The following is a 26,591-nucleotide window of genomic DNA, read 5'->3' as shown; positions in this document are numbered from 1 at the left end:
TAAATAAAATTCTTGCACCAACTTATTCCAGGTGTCTCTCCACAGTAACATTACTTAAAATAACATTATTTTATGAACAATTCTGTATGAAGAGAATGCTTCTGCTAAATTCTAAGAAGAGAAACTTCTTGAAGCTCGAAAATTTCTATGAAATTCTTCACAGAAATATTCATTATTCAAATTTTTGTAACATTTGAGATTTGTATTTAATATTTGCACATTTTGAGTAATATTGCATGAATCAGAATATTGGATATTTTTAAAAATAGCATTTTTTCATGTACTTTTATGGATTATAGGTTATTTAAGCAGGAATTTAATAATTGTTGTATCTAATCTTTTCATTAAAAATTGGACCTTAGCCCCTGTTTATTTTTTTACTGTGGTGCTGCAAATTTGGCAAATAGTTTGTACCTGGCTTCTCCAATACTTGTGGTTAACACTTTCCCTTATTGCCAATATTCAGCTTAGCATTAGCATTGGTAAGAATAATTATGTAAGAAAAAGAACAACAGAAAACATTTCCATCAGCTCCTTGGTGGTTTCCAGATTCTGCCCCATGTAACTGCACCCTTGCTCCAAAGCACCTTTACAGTGAATACTTAATTATAATAATTCCTGAATACAAGTAATACCAATAAAATAATTCTTGAATTATATACAATGTCACACGCTTTTCTCTTTATTGGTAATGCCATTTTGGAAGAAAACTAATTTAGCCATTACTTTGACTGTCATCCCCATGATTTTATTTCAGCAGTTTTTCATTGGTAAAGGTTAATCTTCATATGAGCAGAAGTGTTTTAGCAACTGGTGAGCTAAACTGATGGTGTCAAGCATGTTTCCACCAACCCATTTTCATATCAGCAAAGGAAGAAAATTTTAAAATGAGCATGTGGGATTTTCTTGCCTTTTCATGTTTTGTTATTCTTGAGAAAACATCTTCTAAAACAGTTTTTTCCATTCCTGGATTGTGTTTAGCATTAGAGCTATGAAAAGAGAATAATATGTATAATAAGCTTTGCATTTAATGAGGTAGACAAAGATGGTTTGCAACAATCTCTTAATATAAATGCATCAACCATTGGACTTGCAAAACAAAAATGAAATTATAGTGATGCATTAGGGAACACACAGGACAGAGAGCAAACTGTGTAATTCACTTTATTGTAACAGATGCCACAACACGCTGAAACTATAACAGTTTTTCAATTTCCTCCTCAGATTTTACAATCAAAGGTAGCATTTTTCCTGGCAGATCCAAAAGTTTAAAATAAATAAATTGTACATCTTGCTTTCCTGAAGATTATAATAATCTCTTTCAAATTGTATGTGTAGACATATACACATGTGCATGTGTATAAATCTCAGTTTATATAGAATTATGTACACAGTTTGATATTATGAAAATGGTTTGCAGAACTGCCTCTTAATTGTAACAGATTTGCTATTAACAATATTTTACTGTTACTATGAATAAATAGTAAGTGAAATGTATTTAAAGTAATTCCATTACAGGTTCAACTTCAGCAGGAAGTTAAAAAAAACAGCAGTTGTTTCCAGGGTTATTGAATTCATTTTTCCATGAAATTTATGCATTGACAGTTAAAAAGAAAGCTTCATTTTCCAGCTAAGCTAATTTGAGGCTATTAACCCATCTAATATACTCTGTCAAAAACTGAAGCAGCCTGTTTGTGCTTCTTTTGATAAAAGTTACCCATCTATGAAAGGTATCTTTTCAGAAACATAAAAATGCCCTGGATGCTTGACTAGGTTTATGAGCAGGAATAAAAAGGAATCAATATTACCAAAACTCTCTTATATGCAACTGATAATGCTGAAATTTTGTTAAAAAATATATCAAGCATTAATATTCTTAAAATATTTATATCTTGCCATTTTTCAATTTAAAGCAATGTACTATAATAATGTTGGTTTTATATATTTCAGTAAGATAATATAAATTAGAAAAATGACAGGTTTTACTATACTACCGTGTTTCTCCAACAACACAGCCTCCATCAATAGGAAGGCCCAGCATGATTTCTAGGCATGAGGTGAAATTAAGCCACACCCCCAAAATTTAGGCCTATTTAAACCATGTGTTTTCCCGCCATTTCTCACATCGTTCGTTAGAACTACACGAGGTGAAGAGAAATGGGGGGAAGGGTGGGTGGTGGGTGGGGAGAAAACTTGCCTTTAGGAGTGCCCTGCAGGTAGTCTAGGCTAGAATACCCTGATCTACTACCGATAGAACAGCAGCTGATAGAAGCTCCACAAAGGCAGAGTCACCAGCCGCTTCGATCAGCCAGTAGAAGAGGCCTCGGGGCGAGCGCCCACACACAATCCCCTCTCCACGAGGCCATTTTTATTGGCCAACAAAAGCTCCCCAAAGGCAGAGTCCCCAGCCGCTTCGGGGTGAGGCATGGCTGCCCATGTCCCCTCACCATTTGGCAGTGTCTTTCGAGCAATGGAAGCTTCCCAAGGGCAGTCACCAGCCACTTTGATCGGCCAGTAGAAGTGGCCTCGGGGTGAGTGCCCACGCACCCCTCACCGCAAGGCCACTTCTATCAGCTGATGAAGGCAGAGTCCCCAGCCGCTTTGGGTCAAGGCGTGGCTACCCGTGTCCCCTCCCCATTAGGCAGTGTCTTTTGGGTGATGGAAGCTCCCCAAGGGCAGTCACCAGCCACTTCGATCGGCCGATAGAAGCGGTCTCGCGGTGAGGGGTATGTACATGGGCGCTTGCCCCAAGGCTGCTTCTACTGGCCGATCGAAGTGGCTGGTGGCTGCCTTTGGGGAGCTTCCATTGCCCAAAAAACACTGCTTAATGGTGAGTGGACACGGGCAGCCATGCCTTGCCCTGAAGCAGCTGGGGACTCTGCCTTCAGGGAGCTTTTGTCAGCCGATAGAAATTGCCTCGTGGAGTGGTACGTGCACATGGGCCGCTCTAGGTGGGGAGGAATTAAGTTACCCCGAAAAGATGGCCTAGCCATTTTGGGGGAGGGGTCAAAAAAATAAGGCCCAGCCTTATTTTTTGAGAAACAGGGTATTTCTAAAAAGGCTTGTCTATCAGTGGAGGGAAAAAGCTTTCTCTCCGCCCATGAAATTAAGGTTTGTTCTTATGCTCATACACAGTAATGCTCTATCTATGCATTACTGTGGTTCTATTTAGGATTTATATGAGATGGTACACTTCCAAATGCTGTATAATATTCTGTCTGTTGGTTACATTATTTTTACATTTTTGTCTTCAGGGAAAGGCATTGTGAGTATTGCAAAACTCACTCATTTCTAATAATCTCCCTCCCTCCAAAATAGATGCAGAATTATTTCTTATGCATTATTCCAATATAGATCCTTTCTTTCTGGCCATAGAACATTCATGAAAATGAGATGACAATTGATGCATGATTTATTTGTGATGGTTGAAAATATACTTTGCATGCAAATTCCTTAGTAAGATATCTAATGATACTGTAATAATTTAGATAAACTTAGCCCTTAATTACCCTATTTGATTATTTATGTTATTTCTTATTCTTTGATGCTCAGGTATGAACTTTTTTTTCTCTTTGTTGACTTCTCATTAGATAGCCACAATTCCCTGGGAAATAAGAACACTGTACTCATCAGTTCCTCAAGATGCAGAACAAAAGGCAGAATATTTATTTGTTAAAGAGGTAAAGTTATCATTCTTTACTCTACTTAATCTTGAATATACATTTTGTCAGGATATTTATTTTTTAAAAATAATATAGTGTAACTTTCAACATCATGATCATTTTTTTCTCTTTTTTTTCTCTTTTGTTTTTCTGCCTTAGACATTAACGCTATGTTGTATCTGATACTTGTAATGTTTACTTCTTAATTGGGATTGGATTTGAATTATTTGAAGAGAGAGATTAGCGGGAATATTTGGTGGACTGTACTAGACTGGTTGCATAGGAAGAGGGTACATTCCATAGCAGTAAGTGACAGCTCAGTTCAGATAGTTTGCCTGAGAAAGAGGGTGAAGACAGGCCCTCCCTAACAGTTCTCTGAGTATAGGCTTATGAAGATAGCAGAGGGCTTTAGTTAGGCAAGATTCCATCTATAGGTGTAGAAACAATAAAGAGCTTGGAAGAATCATCACATGTTTTTCTTGATTCTGGGGTCTTGAAAGAATCTGCTTATAAGGAAATGGAGATATAAATATTTAGCTCCTTATATCTCTTAACTTTAACTGGACTTTTGCTGATTAATAGGGAGAATTGAGGTTTTAGATATGGGTTCATTTAAAAAAGGATGAAATCAAGAATGAAGAAGTATTTAGATGTATTTTAAGAGACAACAATAAATGCTAATGTTTCTGGAGATAAAGGGGAAAGTTTCTTTTAATTTTTTTTATACATGGGATGTTTTCTCTACACTAACGCAGAGTTCCCAACCTTTCCAGTTTTGCGGACCTGTCCTATGCTGTATGGGAAAAAAATTAAAAATTGCAAGATAAATTAACAGGAACTCAAATTCTAGTCAATTGCCTTATTCTAGTTCTAATTATTGTGTGGGGGGGTTATGTTTTGCAGACTGTGATAATTACCCTTACAACTATCAGATTTTTTAATACTGCTAATTTTTATACTGTTATAAAAATTTAGAAAATAAACATGAGACAGTAGATGGGGTACTCTTAGATCAGGGGTTGCCAACCTTTTGAACCTCAGGGACCACCAAACTAATAATTTTAAATCCCGAGGACCACTAATATGAATTTTGACGGACAGTGGCTTGCTGACATTGGTTATAAAAGAAAGAGAGGGGGGAGAGAGAGGTTAGATCAGATAACTGTCTCTCTCATACACACACATACACATACACAAACACACAGAGGCAGGGGTGGGATTCAAATTTCTTAACAACTGCTTCTGTGGGCATGGTCTAATTTGTGGGTGTGACATAGTGGTCATGTGACTGGCTTGTATATAAATATTATAAATATTGATGTAAATATTGATTTTTTTAATAAAAAATAGCAACTTTTACCCAAAATCAGGCAAAGCAGGCAAGCAGATTGAGTTGCTCACAGAATCACAGATTCACTCAGAGATCTATCTTTCTGCCATTGGCTACCTGGGTCTGTCACATAAAATTTGCTTGCAAGCAAACCCATAAAATTTACTAGCAAGCAAACTCACAAAATTAACTCACAACACACCATGTATGTAAATATTGAATTTTTTATATAAAAAAGAACAACTTTTACCCAAAATCAGGCAAAGCAGGCAGGCAGATTGAGTTGCTCACAGAATCACTTAGAGATCTGTCTAACTGAAATCCGCTAGGTGAGTCTGCACTGAAAATAGAAGCTTCAGTCCTAAGAAAGATTCAGCTCTGCTTTTAGATTAGCTAGAAAGCAAGAAATCCAGTGGTTTCCTGCTTTCTAGCTAATCTAAATCTCCCAGCACAGCAGAACAGCTGATGGTTGGTGGGGGGGAAGGAAAAATAGCAACTTAGCAGGCAAGTTTGCCAGGTAAGGAGTGAGTAGGCAGGGAGGGTTCCCACAGGCCATGTGAGCAGCGCAGCCTTGTTCCCACGCAGCCTGGATTAATTGCTTTGGGGAGTGCTCTGGGGATGACATTTCTTGGCAGACCACCAAAATTTTCTCATGGACCACCAGTGGGCCACGGCGACCACTGTTGTAGATGATTAATATCATGCATCCTTGATATATGAACTCCCATGCAAGCTTCCATAATGCAGTCTTTTATGTTTAAGTAATATATACAACTCTTATCTTTCAAATTGTGGAGCAATTTTCATGGAACACTTAGAACTTATTTTGATAACAACATAAATATAGCCTCCTTCGAACCGAGGAAGTATTCTTTGCACTTACACAGGACAATCATATTTATGCTTGAATAATAAAATTAGTTTAAATTAATCAAAGGTTATTAATAAAACTAAGAGTTAAATTAATGATTTTATTTATCAAGTGAAAATAAAGAATGGCCATCAATAAGAATATTTTAGTGTTCTGAATCAACAGGTAGAGCATTTTATGGAATAAAAAAATGTTCTCCAACAACACTCAAAAAAATGACTTACATCTGGTCCTTGCACTTATGACCATCACAGCATCCTCATGTTTATGATCAAAATTTGGATGCTTGACAATCTGTAAGCATTTATGATGGTTGCAGTGTCCCAGGGTCATAGGATCACCATTTGCGATCTTCCCAGCCAGCTTTTGACAAGCAAAGTCAATGGGGGGAGGGGATCTGGATTCACTTAACAACCACATGATTCACTTAGCAACGGCAGTGATTTCGTAAGAACTGTGGCAAAAAAGTCATAAAATTGAGTGCAACTCACTTTAACAACCACATTGCTTAGCAATGGAAATTGTGATCTCAACTGTGGTAGTAAATCAAGAACTAACTGTACAGGACAGTAACTGAGATAAATTGTTATATGAGTTGGAGAGAAACAATCTTACTATGCTTACTGTTGAGCTAGACCAGGAGTCCACCAATTCCTCAGCTCATGATGCCTTCATGAGCTTTCACATTATTCAGACATTTATTTTACGAAAATAAGTTAATAAATACTACTTTATGATTAGCAATATGAATAATACTAATAATAAAAGTTAATACATTGATCTGGTGGGAGAGGGTCAGTAGTGACCAACTGAGAGAATTCTGAGCTAGACTATTACCATTCATGTGCTATTCACAGGCCAGATATGTTTCAGAAGCTTATAGGCTATATATTGCCTCCCGCTTTTTCTCTTATTGAAGCAAAAAGCATTTTTAGAATGTGCATATCTTAAAACAGTGATCTGACTTAACTCTATTGAGGAGTCTTCCAATGAACAGAATGTTGTGATTAGGACCCCAAATAAGAATTCAATAGAAGAGATTCACACATCATGACTTTTGTACACTTATGGAAGCTGTTTTCCTGGTTTTGCTGAATTCCTGATTTAGCAAGGGCTGACTTTGACAAAGTATCCTGTTTCTGGCTGTGATCTTCAGAGAAACAATTGGGAAACTTCAAAAACTAATGCTCAGCATAGTAGCAAGGACAATTCTGGCTTCACTGTCTTTCTTGGAGTAGAGATTCATTTCAGAGTAGAACTCAACGTGTTTTTTAACTGGAAAATATTGCAAACTGGCAAGGTTACAGTTCAACTGAACCTTTCCATAGAGCCAAAGGAGGTATGAGAGTCATGATGCAAATGGTAAATGCTGGAAAAGGGAATTATGATTTCAGTGAGAATTTGGTTAATGGAATTATGCCAGGATATAGTATTAAATTTTCTGCTTAAACTGTAAGGCCCATATTTCACATACCATCTCCAGGCCTGTATCTTTATACTGTAGCCAGGGCAATCCTATACCTCAGCACAAAATATTAGTTGTTCTCTTTCCTTTTATATGGTGGTCATAATTGCCTATAGTCAGAATGAGGATATTCTGAATTCCATCACTGTTCCCAGTGTGTTCTTCTAATAATAAAATAGTCCATTATTTTAATTATTCCATGTATCTTATTTCATGTATCTGAAGCAATGTATGTTGTGTGGCATTTCCCAGATAAGCTATATTTTCTTCTTTTATTTTATTCTGTCTGCTTTAATTTTCCTCCTATTTCTGAAACAGAATCCTTCTCCCATTTATAATAGAAATAGTATTAACATTTCTTGCCAAACATTCTGCATGAAGTCTACCTTGTGATCTCATAAAGAAAAGAATGAGCAAGGTCTTGTATGTTTGGTATGGAGGCTGTAGTCCCCCTTTTCAGATTCCAAGTAATCTCAAAAGGTGATGAGATACCTCAGCAAAAATACAGAAGTAATGCTCTAAAATATCCTGATTATGCAAGCCATGCAAATTAAAACTGAAATTAAATTAAAGTATTTAAATTAAATGGCATTGCACAAACAGCATTATGTTGTTTCAGAGTAGAAAGATTAATCTGGTCAGTGAAACCTTAGAAAAGCTAGAAGTCAGAGAGTAGAAACTCTGCAAAATTTAGTGAGAGCTTACTTTTAAATTGGTTTTGAAATATATTATTTTTAAGGTAGAGAAGGACACTTCCTGCCTTGGTTCATCACCATATCTCTGTGACGATGATGACTGAAAATCCCACATCCCTTCTTTTTCTGAATTAATCATGTTTTATGGGAGATACTTGAAATGTTATTGTAGTGATTTCTAATCTTTGAGGTTAACAAGTTGAAAGAGTTAGTGTTGTTTACAGTTCTCATTATTTCCATCAAATTTACCAAAAATGAAGAAACGGCTGATATTTCCCCATGATAGCCAATGGTTGAATCTTTTATTAAGTTGAATGTCACAAACTATCAATTTAAATGAAATTTTATTCTCTTTGGGTCTTGGATATTAAATGTTACATGTTTATTTCCACCTTTAAGTCTGGAATTTGAGCTGCTGCTTAATTAGCTTTATATCAAATTCTCCTTCAACTCCATTTGTTTAGCTTGTGAATTAAACACATTGAAATGAAGACATGATTTCATAAAAATAATATTTAGGGTTCTCTGCTATAGACTTTGTTTTCCGTTTGTATATAATGAATTTATTATACTTTTTCTGAAAAACATGCAATCTCTCCTTGCCTCAGTTTTTGCCCCTGAAAAACTGGTTGCATAAACCCAAGTGAGATGGAGCACACAAAAGGGAGGAGAAAGTAAAAAAGATATACCACATCAGCTTCATAGCTTCTAACCGCCAAATCTATCAACCATAGGACCCACACCAATCTTCTCTTGTCAGGGCGAGAAAAAACACATCCCAATGACTAAAAAGAGCTGACAGAGATATCAGTGAAGCACAGAGCTGCTTTTGTAGAGAACTAGAAATAGCCATGTGATAGCTTTAGTTCATCTGGGGGAAAAATCCCAGACAATACTAGATGGCAGATAGGAAATATTGTTTAGAGAAATATCTTGTTCTTTGTTGCCAAGCTGTCTTGGCAACATGATCTTTGCAATCTAGATCTGACAGCTACTGTGTGACTTCCTTGAACCTAGTCTGCTGCCTGCTCTTTCTTTCACATGGGCTTGGAGTGTGGCACCTGAGATTTTTCACAATTGTGGATAGACGGGTCAGAAGGTATCTAAGAGGCTTTGCTCAGATCCTGAAATGCTCTGTGTATGTTACTGTTCTGTGACTCTGTTGCAGGAAAATATTTGGAAATAAATGATATATGAGCCTCTAGGCCAAGTAAGGCAAAATAATTGAAATAATATCACACTTATTCTGGTTATATGTGATCACATGCTGTTAACAGAGCCAAATATGCCATTGTAACATGCTTTTCTTTTTGTATCCCTAACCCTTGGACGCCGAGGGTGACCCAATTTTGTCTAGAGAATCTGCGGGGGAACACAGCTGTTTTATATGAAAAAAATAATTAGTTTTATTTTCAGTTCTTGAATTGTGATTCTAGTATTTATCTGTAAGGTGTTTTTTTCTTTCCCAGGATCTCCTGGTTGATATATGCCATAAAAATATCAAAGGGAATTTCAGAACCAGGGGCCTTTTCCACCTAAGTCTTGGATAATGATTTGCATCAGCTTTATTCTTACTGTATTTTATAAATGTTGATAGGTGCTAAGTGGGATAAGCAATTTGTCTATTTCTACTTCTAGGATTTATAGCACTTCTAGTTTCTCGTTAAGTAGACTGGCAGGAACAGCTTTCCTGAGACATTTTTGTGTATATTATGGCAGAACAATCCAGCTCTATGAAATCGTTCATACCTTTTTTTAAGTTTAAGCAAGGCAGTTAATACTGTTTACGTGTTCTTTTTATTCTGCATACACAAGCTGTGCAACTTGTATGAATGCAAGTCCTTCTACTAGCGTGTAAGAACTGATACATTGTACGTGCCAATTTTGAATCTGTTTACAAATACACAAGCAGGCAAGGATATAATTGAGAATTAAGTTATTTTGATTCCCCACTTTTGCATAACTGTACCATTGTCTCATATATAACACCAGCAGCAAACATATCAGCAATAGAGAAAGAGGGAGAAAATTGCCTATTTCTTTAATAATGTGCTTTTTGTCTATCGCCTACTAGAGAATGAATAAAATGTGGGTTCTGTTCTATTCCAGAACCAACTCATTGAATGAGATTTCTTACAGGCTTAGATAGTAGTACATGTTACTGATAATCAAATGTACATACGATGTAACCCAAACTTTTGACAAACTGAGAGAAAAGTGTTCTTGTTCTGCCAATCAGCATTGTAAGGGCTGGTCCTGTTGCATTTTATTAAATTCAGATTGCACTTCTTAGAAAGAAAATAAATGCCAGAAAACCAATATTGGATTTTTTTTTTTACTTCTCATTAGTTTGTAATTGATCAGGCCACATTTATGATTAGATAACAGTATACATACTTAGCATACCACAAATTTTGGTCTCTTTGTCACCTAATTATTTAAGTATTATAGTATTTTTGTTTCATAACTTGCAAAAGAAAACATAAAAATTTCTTCTATAAATGAAGGTTGACAAATGTGATGGTTGTCATTATCAACATACTATATTCTCCATAGCATTTAGATACAAAATGTGTGACAGAAGCTCCAGTTTTCTTATCATGAGCAAGGCTGCTTTAGGGATTTGCAGTGAACCACAGATTTATATTTGATTGATGCTTCAATACATTGACATGAGATTTCAAGAGACTCAAAAAACCAATTCATACTCTGGAAAGCAAAACCTCTGGGGTGATGTAGAATTGAGTAATTTTTACGTGGGAGAAAATATGACAGTTAACTTACAACTGACTGCATTATAGGCACAGTACACATTATAAGGAAAACTGGAATGTTATTGTTGTTTTCAGTGAAATGATATGTAGAAATAATATGTAGTACTAGGTAAACAAAGACAATAAGCTTTCAAAAATATAAGAAAATGCTTGGAAGTTTTTTTTGATAAAACAAAACTGTGTTAGACATTAATGATTCTATGACTATTTTATCAAAATTTTATCTGGAAAACCTTTTTAAGCCATGTTGCTCAGTCACTTAATCTCATATGTACTTCCCAGGATTGAAACACAATTACTTTTTGGAATTGTTTTTATTTTGCATAATGTTACCATTCAGTTCTTAAGCCTATAAACTGCATAACAAAATACTTCTAGAGAAATGTTTATATTGGCAACAGATGCATGTTAAGAGTAAACGTACATGTTTGTCACCTACATACAAACGACTATTTTTCCAACCAAACCTAATTGATTTTCCTTCTTATTCTAATATTTTCTTCTGTATTGTTTTAGGCATGTGAATATTACAGTTCCCAATGGCATACTGTAGACTACAAATACGAAGAGTATTCAGGAGATTTTAGACATCTACCACAGTAAGACACTATACTTTCTTACTTTTTTTCTTTTAAAATATTAAGTTTAAATATAATTGTCCTGGTCACACAAAATAATTGCCTCTATCTCTAATAAATTATGGCCCAGGGGGCTGGGAGTTTGACAAGCACTGATCTAGAAAGTAAAGGCTTTTCTTTAAAGCAAACTGTTTTTCACATGGAGAAAATATTGGCCTAGGACCAGCATAGACTTGAAAGTATTAAATATTTCCAATATTTAAAAATATTAATCACACCTTGTCTTGAATTTTGAACAAGAATAATACGAATTAGAATTGGGCCGTTGTATTATGATGGTAGTATAACTGAAATTTGAAACATTGTACTTGGGTGATTCAATTATTTCCATATCTGGAGGCAAGTTGTATTAGCCAATACACAGAAAGAAATATAGATTTGGAGCAGTCAGCTATGCTTAGAAGCATATTTTAATAGATAGGAAGCTTCTACTTTTCTAAAAATACATTTATGAGGAAGCAAGCAAATGATGTGGCTTGTTTGGAGACAAAAAGTCTGGCATAGATTTTAAGGACCCAATTCATGCATGATGTTTTATCCTGTAAGCTGAGAAGTAAAATCTAAGTATTTAGTTCACTTTGCATTCTATGACTCAGTCATGTGTTTAGCAACCAGCATAGAACTTCCATTAATAGCTGACTCTGGGCTTTTTTTTTTTTTTTAACAAACTTCATTTTTAAAAGGAAGAAACAACTCTTCATCCTATTTTTAGCATTAAAGGTGCTTGTAATTAAGGCTAAATAGAACTCAGTGTTTCTAATGTTTCTAACATAATTCAGAAATATTAGTGAGTTGGTCTTTTTGGTATCAGGAATTAGCCCTTCAATAATACATAAAATGGTCAACCATAATCCATACTGTCATGCTTTCAAAACATAAGAAAAAAACATGAACCATTTACCACTTTACAAGCAATGTGTTAAAACTACACATTAATTTGCATTTACTAAAATAAAAATGCAAATAATTGAGACTCCAAATCTGTTGATTTGTTATGTTGATGATACTTGGCAACTGGTATAATAATTAATTAAAGACACATGACTTTAGTGAGAATTATTTAATACATGTTTTTTGAAATATAGTTTAGTTAAATATTTAATCAAATGTCTCAACTGGAATTCAATAATAATTCTGGCTGTTATTCCCCTAGTCAACATCATTTTCCCAGATGAGAAAAGTGAATTTTTGTTTAGCTTCTCCTCTGAATCTCTATGATAGATATTTGTAAAACGGCTAGGTTGCAATATCATTTATTTGTTCGATTTATGATACATCTTTCTACTCTAGCAAGAAGTCAGGGTGAAATACAGAATCAATCAAAGTTAAAAGCCTGAAGAAAGGCATGCAGTATTGTATATGTTGTGAAAGCTAAGAAAGTGGAGGCCCAATGCAATTCCCAAATTAAATGCATTCCATAGCCTAAAGAGAACTTGGAAGACTCTCTCCCCAATGTCAGAAAGAAAATCTGACAGTGAGGGAACCCTCAAATGAGTGTCTTCTAGGGATCTTAAGAGCTAGATAAGTTCATCAAATAAAAGGTGGTCAAGATAATGAACTTTTAAACTATGTATTTTTCTGTGATAGTTTTTCCAGACTGATTGGCCCAATTTTGTAGAGATCTCCCATTTAATAGCTTGAAGAAAAGTTTGTGTCATCTAGCCATTTTGAGAAAAACATTCGGAAAATATTCATTTCTGTTGCAGAATGCATTTGCACTCATCAAAGTAGTATGGCGCTTTCTGATTAATGTGGTGGGTTCTGCTTTGCTTGGGGAATTAAAGGTTTGCCTTTTTCTGTAAATAACTATTACACTGTATCTTACATTTTTGGAGTGACTGAAAGTCACACACAGAAGGGAGCATGGGCTAAGAAGCAATGTAAAATGCATTTGGATTTTAATTAAGAATGTATTTTTAACTCTTCTGTTAATGTCTCTAGAAACAACTGAGGTGTACTTCAAATATAATCAGATAATATTTTTCTCATTTTGAATCCCTTTTCTGTATGTTTTATTACACTCATAAACCCATATCTAATACTAAGATATGTGATCCATGCCCCACTCAATGCAAGAAATCCAATATAGGATGCAACTAGATGATCCACTAAGGATTATCCTTTTGTCATGTAGACCATTTTTATGTTGTTACGTTGTGTTATGAAATTAAACTATTGTATGATGTGCCTTGTTGGGTTTCACTTTTCATTTTTAATTCTTGTAAGTAATCAGTGATATCAGCAATAGCACTTAGACTTATATACAGCTTCATAGTGCTTTACAGAGTCAACATATTACTGCCAACAATCTTTCACCTACCTTAGAAGGATGGAAGGCTAAGTCAACCTTGACCCAGTCAGGATCAAAGGAATCAACCTCCTGGGAGTGGGCAGCGTTAGCTTGCAATACTTCATTCTAACCACTGGATCACCAGGGCTCCATAATTCTTTATGTTGCAGGAAAATATTTTGGCACATATATTAACAGCACCACTAAAACATATTCTTCCTTAGGCATGAATATAAACCAGAGAAACTTCCTTCACATTCTTTTGAAATTGATCATGAAGATGTTGACAAGGATGAAGTAAGCATATGACTGTATACTTTCTCGTTATTATTCCCAAATGTTTCTAATGCCCAAATCAGGCAAGGTCCAAATCCCCAACAGCGTCATGTGATGTGGCTTAGGAAGTATGCCTTCTTTGTTACAGCTCTGCCTTTGGAAAATCAATCCACCCGAAACATTTTGGCTTACCCCAAAGACCAGTTTTTTTCCAACACCGAGCCCAGGATGTTAATGAAACCCAGGGTGGAACTATATGATATATGTCCCATGTGGGTTTTTAAAATTTATTTTTGCCCTAAGTTTTGTTGTTGTTGTTGTTGTTGTTGTTGTTGTTGTTGACTCAGAATTCCACTGGTAGATAGATATATATCATAAATTTGTTGAATAAATAAATACATTTTCAGTTTTTGAAAGGAAACACATTTTCTAAAGAAAATTATATATATAAAACAGACCTGAGAGGTGTTACCATTATTGGAAAATGCATAACTAAAAAATTTCTACATGTTCTAAGTTTTTGTCTCCCGGGGAAAAAATATCAAAGGGTATTAATGTCTTTAAATCAGGATACAATGTCTCACTCATCTTCGAAAGGCGGTGGAGGAGGAGGAGGAACTGGAGTTTTCAAATCTGGATGGCTTTATAAAGGGAATTTTAACAGCACAGTAAATAATAGCATAACAGTTCGGGTAAGAAAATTACTGTTATTTTCTATTGTAAAAGGAGAGCAATGTTATTTTGTGTTGGCAAAACAATCAGAAGAAGCCTAATACCAAACTCCTTTTCATTGTTTAATATTTGTCCTCTGACTTAATTCTCATCATAATTTTTTTTCTTTGTATTTTCACTTGTTTGCTTAGCTCCAGTATGTAATTAAAGAAGCTATGTTTCAGCAGTAATATGAGCTTTTGCCTGGACATAAGCTGTATTAAACTCCATAGATGGTTCAAAGTAAACATGCATACTGTTGCAGTGTAAATGACATTAAAGTGGCCAGTTCCACTGTCATTCAAAGATTATTGTTCTTTATGATTATTAGTGGTGTTTCATTTTCTGTTTTCTCTGAATTAAGCATCTGGTCAGAAATAATTTGTGTTACAGCCAATTCTGTTTCTTATTTTCACATAGTCGTTCAAAAAGCGCTATTTTCAACTGACACAATTGTCGGACCACTCATACATAATGAACTTTTATAAAGATGAAAAGATCTCAAAAGAGCCCAAAGGCTGCATCTTTTTGGATTCCTGTACAGGGGTGGTACAGGTAAGTCAACAGTTTTCAAAATATTGATAGTTTTACTGTATGAAATATCTTTATTGCGTCTGCATTTTCCCAGCCATTTTCATGTTAACAGTTCTTTGCTCTTGAAGACTACAATCCTTACACATATCACTTCTCTTCTAAATACATTGTACCATATGCTATATTCAGAACCTCTCATTGCTCCCTATGCTTATTCCCAGCTTTTCATTGCAAAAATCAAATCTAGTATTCATCCTAATTGATCTTTCCATGTGTATAAATAAAAAGACTTGCAATTATGCCACATACCAAAAACAAACAGGGCTTTTTTTCTCAGCAAATATTCATAAATCAAATTCTCATTTTTTTAGTCTCTGAACAACTTTCTGTGTTTTAATCTTCTTCCACCTATCCATGCTTGTCATCTAACAGAATAGCCATATTTCCCAGACGGTCTCTATTCAGAATGTTGAACAATATATTCCAAGATTCATCTTCTTTCATTATCACCATTTCTTAGAGTACAGCAACCTATGAATTTTTGCTCCTTTAACTGGAATCTTAATATATAAAATGAAATATATCTTAAAATTGCCAGTTTGGCTTTTCTTTCATGAACAAAATTTCTTGTGGCATCTGAAATGTACCACATGATGCTTTGTTTTTGAATGAGAAGTTTAATATAGCTCCTTAGTCTAAAAAAAAATTAACTTACATTTTTGTTATTGAATGGTTGAATGTTTGAAGTTAATATCAAGTTTGATTCTGGCAGAATGGTAATTCTGAGAGAGACTTCAAACACAAGATCTGCTTTGCTTTATCTGAATTCCAATACTAGAAAAGCCCTTTTATACAAAACAAAAACAAAACCCTTTTCTCACTATTTTCCTCTTTAGTTCAAATGTCCAGCTTTTGTTTGTATTGATGCTCTCTGTTAGGGAATAAAACTGGAATTCTGTTGAATTATCCATGCTGTTTGCTGCGAGTTCTGTTTGCTGATAGAATTGAATAGAATACTTTATTGGCCAAGTGTGATTGGACACACAAGGAATTTGTCTTGGTGTAAATACTCTCAGTATACATAAAAGAAAAGATACATTCATCAAGAGTCGAGAATCATAAGGTACGACACTTAATGATAGTCATAGGGTACAATAAGCAATCAAATCATACTAGGAAACAGTCAATATAAATCGTAAGGATACAAGCGACAAACTTACAGTCATACAGTCACAAGCGGGAGGGGATGGTCGATAAGGGGTGATGAGAAGATTAACAGTAATAGTAGTGCAGACTTTGTAATAGTTGAACAGTGTTGAGGGAATTATTGGTTTAGCAGAGTCATGGCTTTCAGGAAAAAAATGTTCTTGTTTTTGTTCTGGTGTGCAGTGCCCTGTAGCGTCATTTTGAGGGAAGGAGTTGAAACAGTTTATGTCCAGGATGTGAGGGGTCTGTAAATATTTTCACAGGCCTCTTTTTGATTCGTGCAATGTACAGGTTCTAGATTGAAGGCAGGTTGGTTGTAATTGTTTTTCCTGCAGTCCTAATTATTGTCTGAAGTCTGTATCTGTCCTGTTGGGTTGCAGAACCAAACCAGACAGTTATAGAGATGCAGATGATAGACTCAATAATTCCTCTGCAGAACTGTATCAGCAGCTCCTTGGGCAGTTTGAGCTTTCTGAGTTGGCACAGAAAGAACATTCTTTGATGTGCTTTTTTGATGACGTTTTTGAAGTTAGATGTCCATTTTAGGTCATGTGATATAGTAGAACCTAGAAATTTGAAGGTCTCTACTGTTGATACGGTGTTGTCTAGTATTGTAAGAAATGGTAGTATGGGATGGTTTCTTCTAAAATCTACCACCATTTCTATGGTTTTGAGTGTGTTCAGTTCCAGATTGTTCCAGTTACAGCACGAGGCAAGTTTTATAACTTCCTGTCTATATGCAGATTCGTTATTGTCTTGAGTGAGACCAATCGCTGTTGTGTCATCAGCAAACTTCAGTATTTTAACAGATGGATCATTTGAGATGCAGTCATTGGTATATAGGGAGAAGAGAAGTGGAGAAAGCACACGGCCTTGGGGGCCCCCTATGCTGATTGTACACATATCAGGTGTGATTCTGCCTAGCTTCACCTGCTGTTTCCTGTCTGTTAGGAAGCTTATGATCCACTTACAAGTGTGTTCAGGTACCGCTAGTTGGTTTAATTTACTTAGAAGAATGTCTGGAATGATGGTATTGAATGCTGAACTGAAGTCTACAAAGAGGACCCTCGCGTAGGTATTTGGAGATTCAAGGTGTTGTAGGATGTAATGCAGAGACATATTAACAGCATCATCTCTCGATCTCTTTGCTCAGAATGTGAACAGCATGGGATCTAACAGCAGATCTGTGATGGTTTTCAGGTGGGACAGCACAAGCCTTTCAAATATTTTCTGTAACTACAGATGTTAGAGCAACTGGTCTGTAGTCATTCAGTTCCTTGATGCAGGGCTTCTTTGGCACTGTATGATAGTAAAGCATTTGAAGCAGGAAGGAACAGCACATCTCAAGTGATCTATTGAAGATTCGAGTGAAGATTCGGGTCAATTGGTCAGCAAAGACTTTTAAGCAAGAAGGACTTACCTTGTCTGGCCCTGGTGCTTTTCCTGGCTTTCATCTGTGTAATAGATCTTGCACTTCTTTTTCTGTGATCACCAGAGGTTGTGAACTCAATGGTTTGGGACCAGTTGTAGAAGGCTTGGCTGTTGTTGATGTGTTTGAGACGTGGGTTCTGGAGATAGCTGGCTGTAGTTTCCTTTCAAACCTGCAGTAAAACAACCTAAACAATCTTCTTATCACCCAGTGTGGGTCTACGTGCTTCTTTAAGAGAGTTCTAGGTAAAATGGCTCAGTCTGATCACTTGATTAAGAGACTTTTGAGATAATTCTGGTGTGCATACAGAAATCAGTGTGCATAACCATTTCTCATTTCAATTACACAGAAAAGCTACACAAATAGCTTTTTAACGCATGCCTAATGAGATTTTCCATATCATGTTTACATTTTAAAACTAACCTATTTGCCTTTGCCAAATGGAGAGAAAAGACACAAATATTTCTTGGTCCCATGCATTGCCTCTGATTCATTACAGTATGTAACTTAGTTATAGCTGTTATTCATAGCTTGCAAATACATATGACGCAGAACAGGTTTTATATAGTTTGCTCGTAAAAATTCTTTATTCTGATTGCTAAAAATGATGGAATTTTGTAAAAAAGTGGGTCTTATGCTCAAAGATTGTTTTTTTTTCTTTCTTCTTTAAACAATGCACAATTATTTATTCAGTATTTAATTTTTATATTACTGAAAGTACAACATCCTTAGCAGTATATAGTAAATCAAATATAAATCAAATGCACTAAACTTGATGCCAAGCCATTTAGAACTTTATAAATTAAAACCAGCAACCAGTACTTTAAATTGCACCAAGAAATATTTTGGAAACTGCCTAGCCTATAATACCACCATAATCCATTACTGATGTCTATTGCTAGTCATCAAATAGTGAAAATCCATTTTTACAGCATATACCAAAGGATAGTGTGGTATATCATTTAATTCTATAGTTTATTATTATTAAGAAAGGGTTTTTTTTTGTCCTGTTAAGAATTGGATAACATTCATTTTAAAAGCCTTTAGGCTAGTACCTTGACAAAAATCCTTTCTTCAGTTTCTCAATTTTATTTCTCCAGTGAAAGATGCTTTAGTTTTGCTGTCTTCTTTTCAGCATGCTTTATTATTTTTCAGATATTCTCTCTTACCATTTTTGTGTTTCCTTTGTAGTTAAAAGTAGTAGAAATGGACTTTTATGTCTCTTATTAAATCATTAAATTAACACGATGACCATATTTAATTAATTTGATCAAATCTTAATTACATTTAAATTAAGTTTAATATTTTTGTCCAAATCTATCTTATTTTTCTCCAGATCTTTCCCACTTCTTAGGGTATTACCCTCCCTCCCCCAGTATTATTCAAAGATTATACCCTTGAAATGTTAAATCTTCCACAGTTCTAAAGGACCTTGTATCCATAGCTGATCCACATATTATCAGAAGAACTAGACTAAAACAAACATGAAGTATAAAAATTGAAGAAGACCAATCACTCAAATTAGTGTGTGGTTTAAGGAATGGGTAATTCCAACTCTAATTTAAACTGATCCAAGTTTGGGGTAGCTGCTGCAGCCTATCTTATGTGGTATTTCTGGCATTCTTTTTGCATGTTCTAATGTTGAAGTTTAAATTAAATGTGGGAAATAGCTCAGTTCCCTTTTCAAAAATGCTTTTGAGAAATTAACATAGCTGCAGAAGGAAACATTTTGCTAAATATTTGGGAATGTGAAACTTTTGTGTTGCATCTCTTATTCCTTTAAAGATGCTAACTTCTTGCTACATTATATTTATAATGTGCTATATGAAAATGCATTTTTTTAAAAAAAAGTTCAATCACATTCTACTGTTGAATTTGAACTATTTCATAAACATGAAAAACATTTGAAATAGACATTATAGAATACATATTCTATACATATTAATGGTATATGTTTTGGAATGCTATTTATGCATTTGTTTATAGATTGACCAAGTCTTGGTTCCTTTCAGTTATTGTGTTTTCTTCTCTATCAGTTTTCTTATGATATTAGGTCATTAGACAGGACATTTCTTTAAAAAATAAACACACTTAAGGTATGTTAAATATGAGGGATATGCTTTATACTGTAGTTTTACAGATACTTTGCATATTTTATTTGCAGATTTTACTTGTCTTATATTTTATTGTAATGGAGTTTGTTGGTTTAAGTTCTTTCGATGTTTTGCAAGCAGATATAAACCATACAGCTAAAATAAAAATTCCTTAACAAGTTAGAGACAATGTAGGCATATTTTTAAAAAAATAATAATTGATTCAACCATGCAAATGCTACCTAATGCTTTGCCATCAGATGCTATCTTGCAAACTGACATTTCTGACTGATGTCTGGCCTGCTATTTCTAAATCTACTTTAGTTTCCTCTGTATCTTTCCTCTGTCTTTCCTTAGTTTCCTCTGTATATAGACAATGCTTGTTGCAGGCATGGGGGAAAACATAAAACATCACCTTCCTTCTAATATATAAACTTACCCAGAGACTAGAATTTTTATCAGACTCTTTCTTCCATATACTTACCATGCAGAGACTCTTGGTTATAAAGTTAATATTTTCCTCTGGAACTCCTTTTTACATGTCGTTTCATTATTTTAGACAAATGATAACATTGGGATTTTTTTGTCTTTGATATTCTATGATTAATTTTCAAACTTTTTTGACTCATTTGAATAATATTTTGTTTTTATCTTAATTTTTAAAACTTTTTAAAAAACGTTTAAGCTTAGGTTATTTTATCCATATTTTTATTTCTATATAATCAGTTGATAAATACTGAAATAAAGGTAAATAAAACAGTGAAAAATTCAGAACAGGAAAAGCAATTCCTCCTCCCCATCAATGATTTTGTCCTAGTAACTTTTTTGTATCATTTATTTTAACCCACTGAAACTGATAACAGAAGTTGAAATGGAATTGTGAATATGAAAGACTGAGAAAAACCAAATTGTACCAATTCAATATTTTCCTAATGAACAGAATACTTTACGCCCAAAATTTAATTTTTTTTTGGAATTCTTGCAATTTCTAACAAATTCAGAAATTTCAGACATTTTAGATTGTTTTCAAAGTTAGGCTGTAAGTATAAAAAAGGGATAGAGTAGATAATTATGTTGCAATCTACCAGTTTTGGAACCAGCTTGTGAGAACTCTGGTGGTTCAGTTTGCCTTTCCTTTGCTATACTGTTAGATCAGTGTAGGGGAAGAAATACATAGGATCCAGCTGCTCTCTTCAGCTGGCAGCAGCTGAAAATATTTATCAAGTATCTAAGCAGCTGTCTTACTTGAATAGTTTCACGTGGGACTTTCCAACATATTAAATTGAAACCATTTTTTAAGCAAATATTTGACAGTTCTGTGAAATAAAAAGCAGGTGCAAAAACATAGTATTGAACCTGCCGATGATGTTTCAGACATGTGTTGTCTCTTAACAAAGCCTCTGCCTGCCCATGAAGCAGTAATTGGGAATCTGGGAGCCCTTAAATCAAGGACTTTCCAGAGACAGTGCCAATCCTTCAAGAACCATGTAGTTGTCAAGAGTACCTTGATAGAGAAACGACAACTCTTTTCGGGATTCAGATTTAACCTGTTTCACCCAGTCCAGACACCAACAGCCTTCAGGCACTGGAACAAAACATCAAAGGAATGTCCTGCAGGTGTTTGGCATCAAAATTCTATTCAACACACACATAGGCGCACACAAATACACATTGTACATGTGCTTGTGTGTGCATGTGGGAAAATATAGACTTTAGAGCAAAAAGATAGCAATAAGGAATGCAGCTGTGGAAGGACCCATATGCATGAAGCATGCATGCCCTGGCTTAATTTTAAAATTGTCTTTTAAAAATGTTTATATGTTGCTTTTCCGATGTTCAGAGAAAAGCTCAACTACTACAGTAATTTTGATGGAGAACTCTGCAAGATTAAACGGATATGAAGAGGTGCCATCTGGCATCTCTGCCCTCTTTTAACATTTAATAGATATTGTTTGTCACCAGGCACACTGACATATTTCTGAGTATTACCACATTTCCCTTCCAGAAAGCTTCTAAAATTAGAGCACTCTCTCTCTAAGCTGAGTTGCTATTGACAGAATACAGAATAACAGAGGTTGGAGAATAGGCTGACCTCCTTCTTTCTGTGACAACCTCACAAATATTGAAAGATTGCTATCATGTCACCCTTAATCCTTTACTTTATTGTGTTAGACATTCTCAGTTTCCCCAACCGTTCATCGTACAGTTTAGCCTCCAGCCCCCTAAATATCTTTGTTGCTCTTTACATTCTTTGTAGAGTCTTAACATGTTTTTCCTATTGTTATGACCAAAAACTGGATGTAGTATTCCAAGTATGGTCTTTTGCTGGTGCAGTATAAAGTGATACTAACATTTCACACGATCTTGATACTATCTCTCTGTTGATGCAGCCCAGGCCTGCATTAGATTTTTGGGCAGCTGCTGTACACTATTAGCTCATATGAATGCTAGCTTAAATGCTAGAGTCAAGAATGGTATATAAGTATAATTGTGTCTTTTCTTCATTGTCCTTAGCCAAGCATGGCCAATCCATGTTGATCAAATAATGTTCCTGTACATCTTATTTATCAACTTTTCCCATGAAATAACGTACTGCAAAAAAGTCTTACCGGTTTCCAGTAGAAACATAAAATAAGAAAGTTTACTATGCCCTTAAATAAATTTTAAGTATAAAAAATTACAATAATTAAATATCTATGACAAAATATCTGATTTACTTTTATGATGACACAGAATCATTATTTTTTTTACCCTGTGTTGCCTCTAGAATTGAAAATAGTAAATAATACCAAGCTGCCAAAAAAATCCTTAGACCTTCATTAAAGGATAACAGATTAACAGTTCTAAGTAATTAATTTTTTCCGGATGGAGATATAGATTTCCTGCCTTCTGATTAATTGCTATGAGAATATTTTTAGTTACATTGCATTTAATGCAGCAAAAAAATTTAGGATGTCTGGCTTTTATGCATGTCTGTATGTGAATCTCAAGTAGTATTTGAATTCTTGAGATTTTTTTTTAACCTTCAAGAAAGTAACATAGACAAAGATGTTTTGTTGTTTCTTCTGAATAACATAAGATGAAGAAAAATAATCTGAACACATGTTGCTTTGCTTTTATGTGTTTCAATATTTGTTTTCTATTTTCTTGACTAAATGAAGTCATTTTAGCACTCCTCTGAATACAGCTTGGTATGCCTAAAGTTAATGAGTATGAATTCATTTGTATCTTCAGAGTCATAAATATAAACCAGTCTAAGCAAGACTGGGTACGATATCAGATACTGTAGTTCTTTCCCCTTGATAAATTCAATGTAGCAATATACTAATCAGAAAAACTCTTTGATTAACTTTTTTGACAATATGATTGAAATCTTAGTGGTAGGATTACTATATTGAACGTTCCAAAAAGAAGACATTTGGGAGTGAAAACTGCATCATTTTTTATCTCACAAATTATGGTATTTAAGAACACACAACCACACCACAATAAATACTTTTAACTTAGATATATGTGTATGTATCAGTATGTGTGCAGGAAAAACATATGCACACGCATGCACACGCTGCTGCTTATGTGGTAAATACTGAATGTTATCATACTAAACTTTCCATGACAATATAAGTCATCTATTTGTGAAATAGAGAGGAAAGGGCTTTTAGTGTTCTCCCACTTCACTATAACTCTTGAACCACAAAATCTCCTCCAAAGAACTTCTGTTTCTGGTGCACATCTGAAGTAAACCCAGGAATAGATAAGAAAAGATTGCTGAAATCAAATAATCTTCATGTTCCATTTACCAGAATGGAGTCATTCATTTCTCTGAGAACACTATTGATATATTCTATTCATAACATAGCTAGCCTTCTCACAAATAAAATTAATAAAATTAGGAAACAAAAAATGTTCTGTTCAAATGGCATTAAATTTGTATATATTTGTATGAGTGTGAAAATATTCTGGTGTGCCTAAATGAATCATATTTCTAAAGAAGCATGCATGAATAAGTGGCTTTGGTGCTGTACAAAAGAGCCTCTTTAACTTGACCTCAGCCCCACAGAAGAATCTTACCATAATCTCCAGAAATCTACAGCTACAAACCCCCACCTAAAAGCACACCACCATCACCAGGAGGCTGATTATTTCTAACAGCACAAGCAGGTTTGCAGGTTCATCATCTCAGTCCTCCAAGTAAATTTCAAGATGGGGAAAACAAGCAGCTAGCAAAAGAGTGTGGTTGCTTTATCACAATGTTTTTAACCTTGACAACTTTAAGTTGTGTAGATTTCAACTCTTTACAACTCTTTTGGAAGTTGAAGTTCACACATCTTAAAGTTGCCAAGGTTAAGAAACACAATTTTATCCAATAGGGAGTTATCTGACTCTTGGCTGTTTTTTTAAAATTATTAACAAATATGATAAGATAGAGATTTAGAACCCATAGAAAGGACATGTCTAGGAAAAAATAGATGAAGAGTATAAATGGTATGGGTCCTGTGGAAAAAAAATACAAAAGAAAACAACAGTGCATATACAAAGATAAAGTTAGTATGTTTAAACATCTTTTATATACCATGATCAAAACATTTGCAACCTAATTGCAACATTTGCAAGTTCCAATCCTGTTTGTACAAGGCTTCGAAAACACACTGTTGAATTCATGTCTCTGTGTTAAAGGGTCTTTTTTTTTCATCAGAAGTCTTCCTATTCGTAAAATGCATAACAGTTAAAGAAAATATTCACTCTTTATTTCAGTGAGGATTATCCAAAATAACATATTAACATTTTCCAAACAACAAGTTATGGAAGTATTTAATCATTTAATATGGAATTTGCCATATTTCATTGCTGTAACAATTCTTTCTTTCTTCCTTCCTTCCTTCCTTCCTTCCTTCCTTCCCTCCTTTCTTTCTTTTTCCTCTTGAACCAATAGAATAATAGGCTTCGGAAACATGCCTTTGAGCTGAAAATGAATGACTTGACATACTTTGTGCTGGCAGCTGAAAATGAGCAAGATATGGATGAATGGATTTTTACTCTCAACAAAATCCTTCAGATAAATCCAGAAGGGTCCATCCAAGAGAGGAAAAGTGCTGACATCAGTGATATTAGGTTTGGTTAGTAGGTTTTTTTTTATCATTCAGGATGCAGAATTAAACATTTAAACTTCATGAAGCATTATATATTTAAATCCCCAGGCATTTTGAATCCCATTGCAGATCAATGCATAGTGTTAAGTATTTTTGTTTTTAAGCTGCAAAGATGCTCATGGTGCCAGCTATTCTTGAATGCATTTTATTTTAGCCTTCTTTTATAACACATATTATGTCAGGAAATCATACAGCATTCATACTCTAAAGGTTTAAAATACTATATGCAATAAGCTTTTACTGTGATTCAAAATGAATCTGTAGGACACAATGGAAGAAATTGATGCTTTCATATGAGCCATACTTTACAAAAAGTTCTCTTCTCTTGCTCGATCCTTTGACTGCCACAAAGAAATTTATTTCTCAAAAGGATTATATTACAGTCCTATGTTCATTGATTTTTATAAAATAAGTTTATTAAAATGGTTTGTATTATGATTGGGAGCTTTTAATGTACATCTCTATTTGCTTGAGAATTGTCCTTTTTTCTGCAAAGTCATACTATAATTGCAGAACAGAAAATGCATGATTTAGCTAAGCATGTACTTCAGTTCATCATTAAAACATTTGGAAGCAAATAATCTTTCCTCTTTTGAATGTGTATATGTATTTAAGATTCTGAAGACATTTTCATGAATTATGACTGCCCTGAAGAGGAAAATGGTTCTTCAGAGAATAATTTGCATCCAGATATTGCTAAAGTAAGAGATTATTGTTTTTACAGCGTGAAAAATCTTTGTATATAATAAATATTATTATGCCACATGAAAACTTGAAAATAAATTTTAAGTTACTAGCATTTAAAAGCATACTACTGTATGTCACACACAAAAAAACAGCTGTCTCTTTATTGTGATGATATATCATGGTGCTTTACTTTTTCAAGGCATCACATTTTAGGGTGAAAATATTAGAATTAAAAAACCCATCAGATCATTTGAACTAAGAATTATTACAAAGCCAGTTTGGTATAGTAGTTAAGATTTCAGACAAGAAACCAGGATATCTTGAGTTCTGAGACACAAAATTGGTTGGGTGATATTGGGTCAATCACTTTCTCTCAGCCCTAGAGAGCAAGCTATGGCAAACCACTTCTGAAAAGTTTGCCAAGAAAACTAAAGAATTTCTTTAGGCAGTTTCCAAGAATCAGCACTCATTCAAAAGCATGTACAGGATACAGTATATATATATTTGTGTGTGTGTGTGTGTATGTATATATGTATATATATAATTATTTATCAATTTATATAATATAATTTATATCGACCTCTTATCCATTTACCTATCACAGTGATTGTATATCAGAAAATTCTTATCTTTGCAGTACCTCACAGAAACAGAAAAAAGTGTTCAAGAATGTCGGAATGTAGATCGGCTAAACCTTTTTTCTTTAGACCCTGACATTGCTGTAAGTAAAGTGTTCCTTTTAATTGCCGAGAAAGATTGAATAAACGCAAGTAGCATAGT

General features: G+C 34.5%; 1 protein-coding gene across 10 annotated transcripts in view; it reads left to right on the top strand.

Annotated features, from left to right (window-relative positions):
* DOCK10 (dedicator of cytokinesis 10) overlaps positions 1-26,591 on the top strand; it is a 167,726-nt gene that overhangs the window by 66,454 nt on the left and 74,681 nt on the right. For all 10 annotated transcript variants that reach the window (XM_026701522.2, XM_026701521.2, XM_087933216.1 and 7 more), the window contains exons 3-10: positions 3,591-3,680; positions 11,314-11,396; positions 13,950-14,022; positions 14,571-14,693; positions 15,133-15,267; positions 24,908-25,091; positions 25,740-25,825; positions 26,449-26,532. In XM_026701522.2, coding sequence (XP_026557307.2) covers positions 3,591-3,680; positions 11,314-11,396; positions 13,950-14,022; positions 14,571-14,693; positions 15,133-15,267; positions 24,908-25,091; positions 25,740-25,825; positions 26,449-26,532 — 858 coding nt within the window. The remainder of the gene's footprint in view (positions 1-3,590; positions 3,681-11,313; positions 11,397-13,949; positions 14,023-14,570; positions 14,694-15,132; positions 15,268-24,907; positions 25,092-25,739; positions 25,826-26,448; positions 26,533-26,591) is intronic.

The sequence above is a fragment of the Pseudonaja textilis genome, chromosome 4 (genome assembly GCF_049901715.1).
Source record: "Pseudonaja textilis isolate UNSWEBS1 chromosome 4, rPseTex1.2, whole genome shotgun sequence".
Taxonomy (NCBI): domain Eukaryota; kingdom Metazoa; phylum Chordata; class Lepidosauria; order Squamata; family Elapidae; genus Pseudonaja; species Pseudonaja textilis.
The sequence above is the reverse complement of the archived record's forward strand: the minus strand, read 5'-3'. Positions and strand labels throughout refer to the sequence as shown.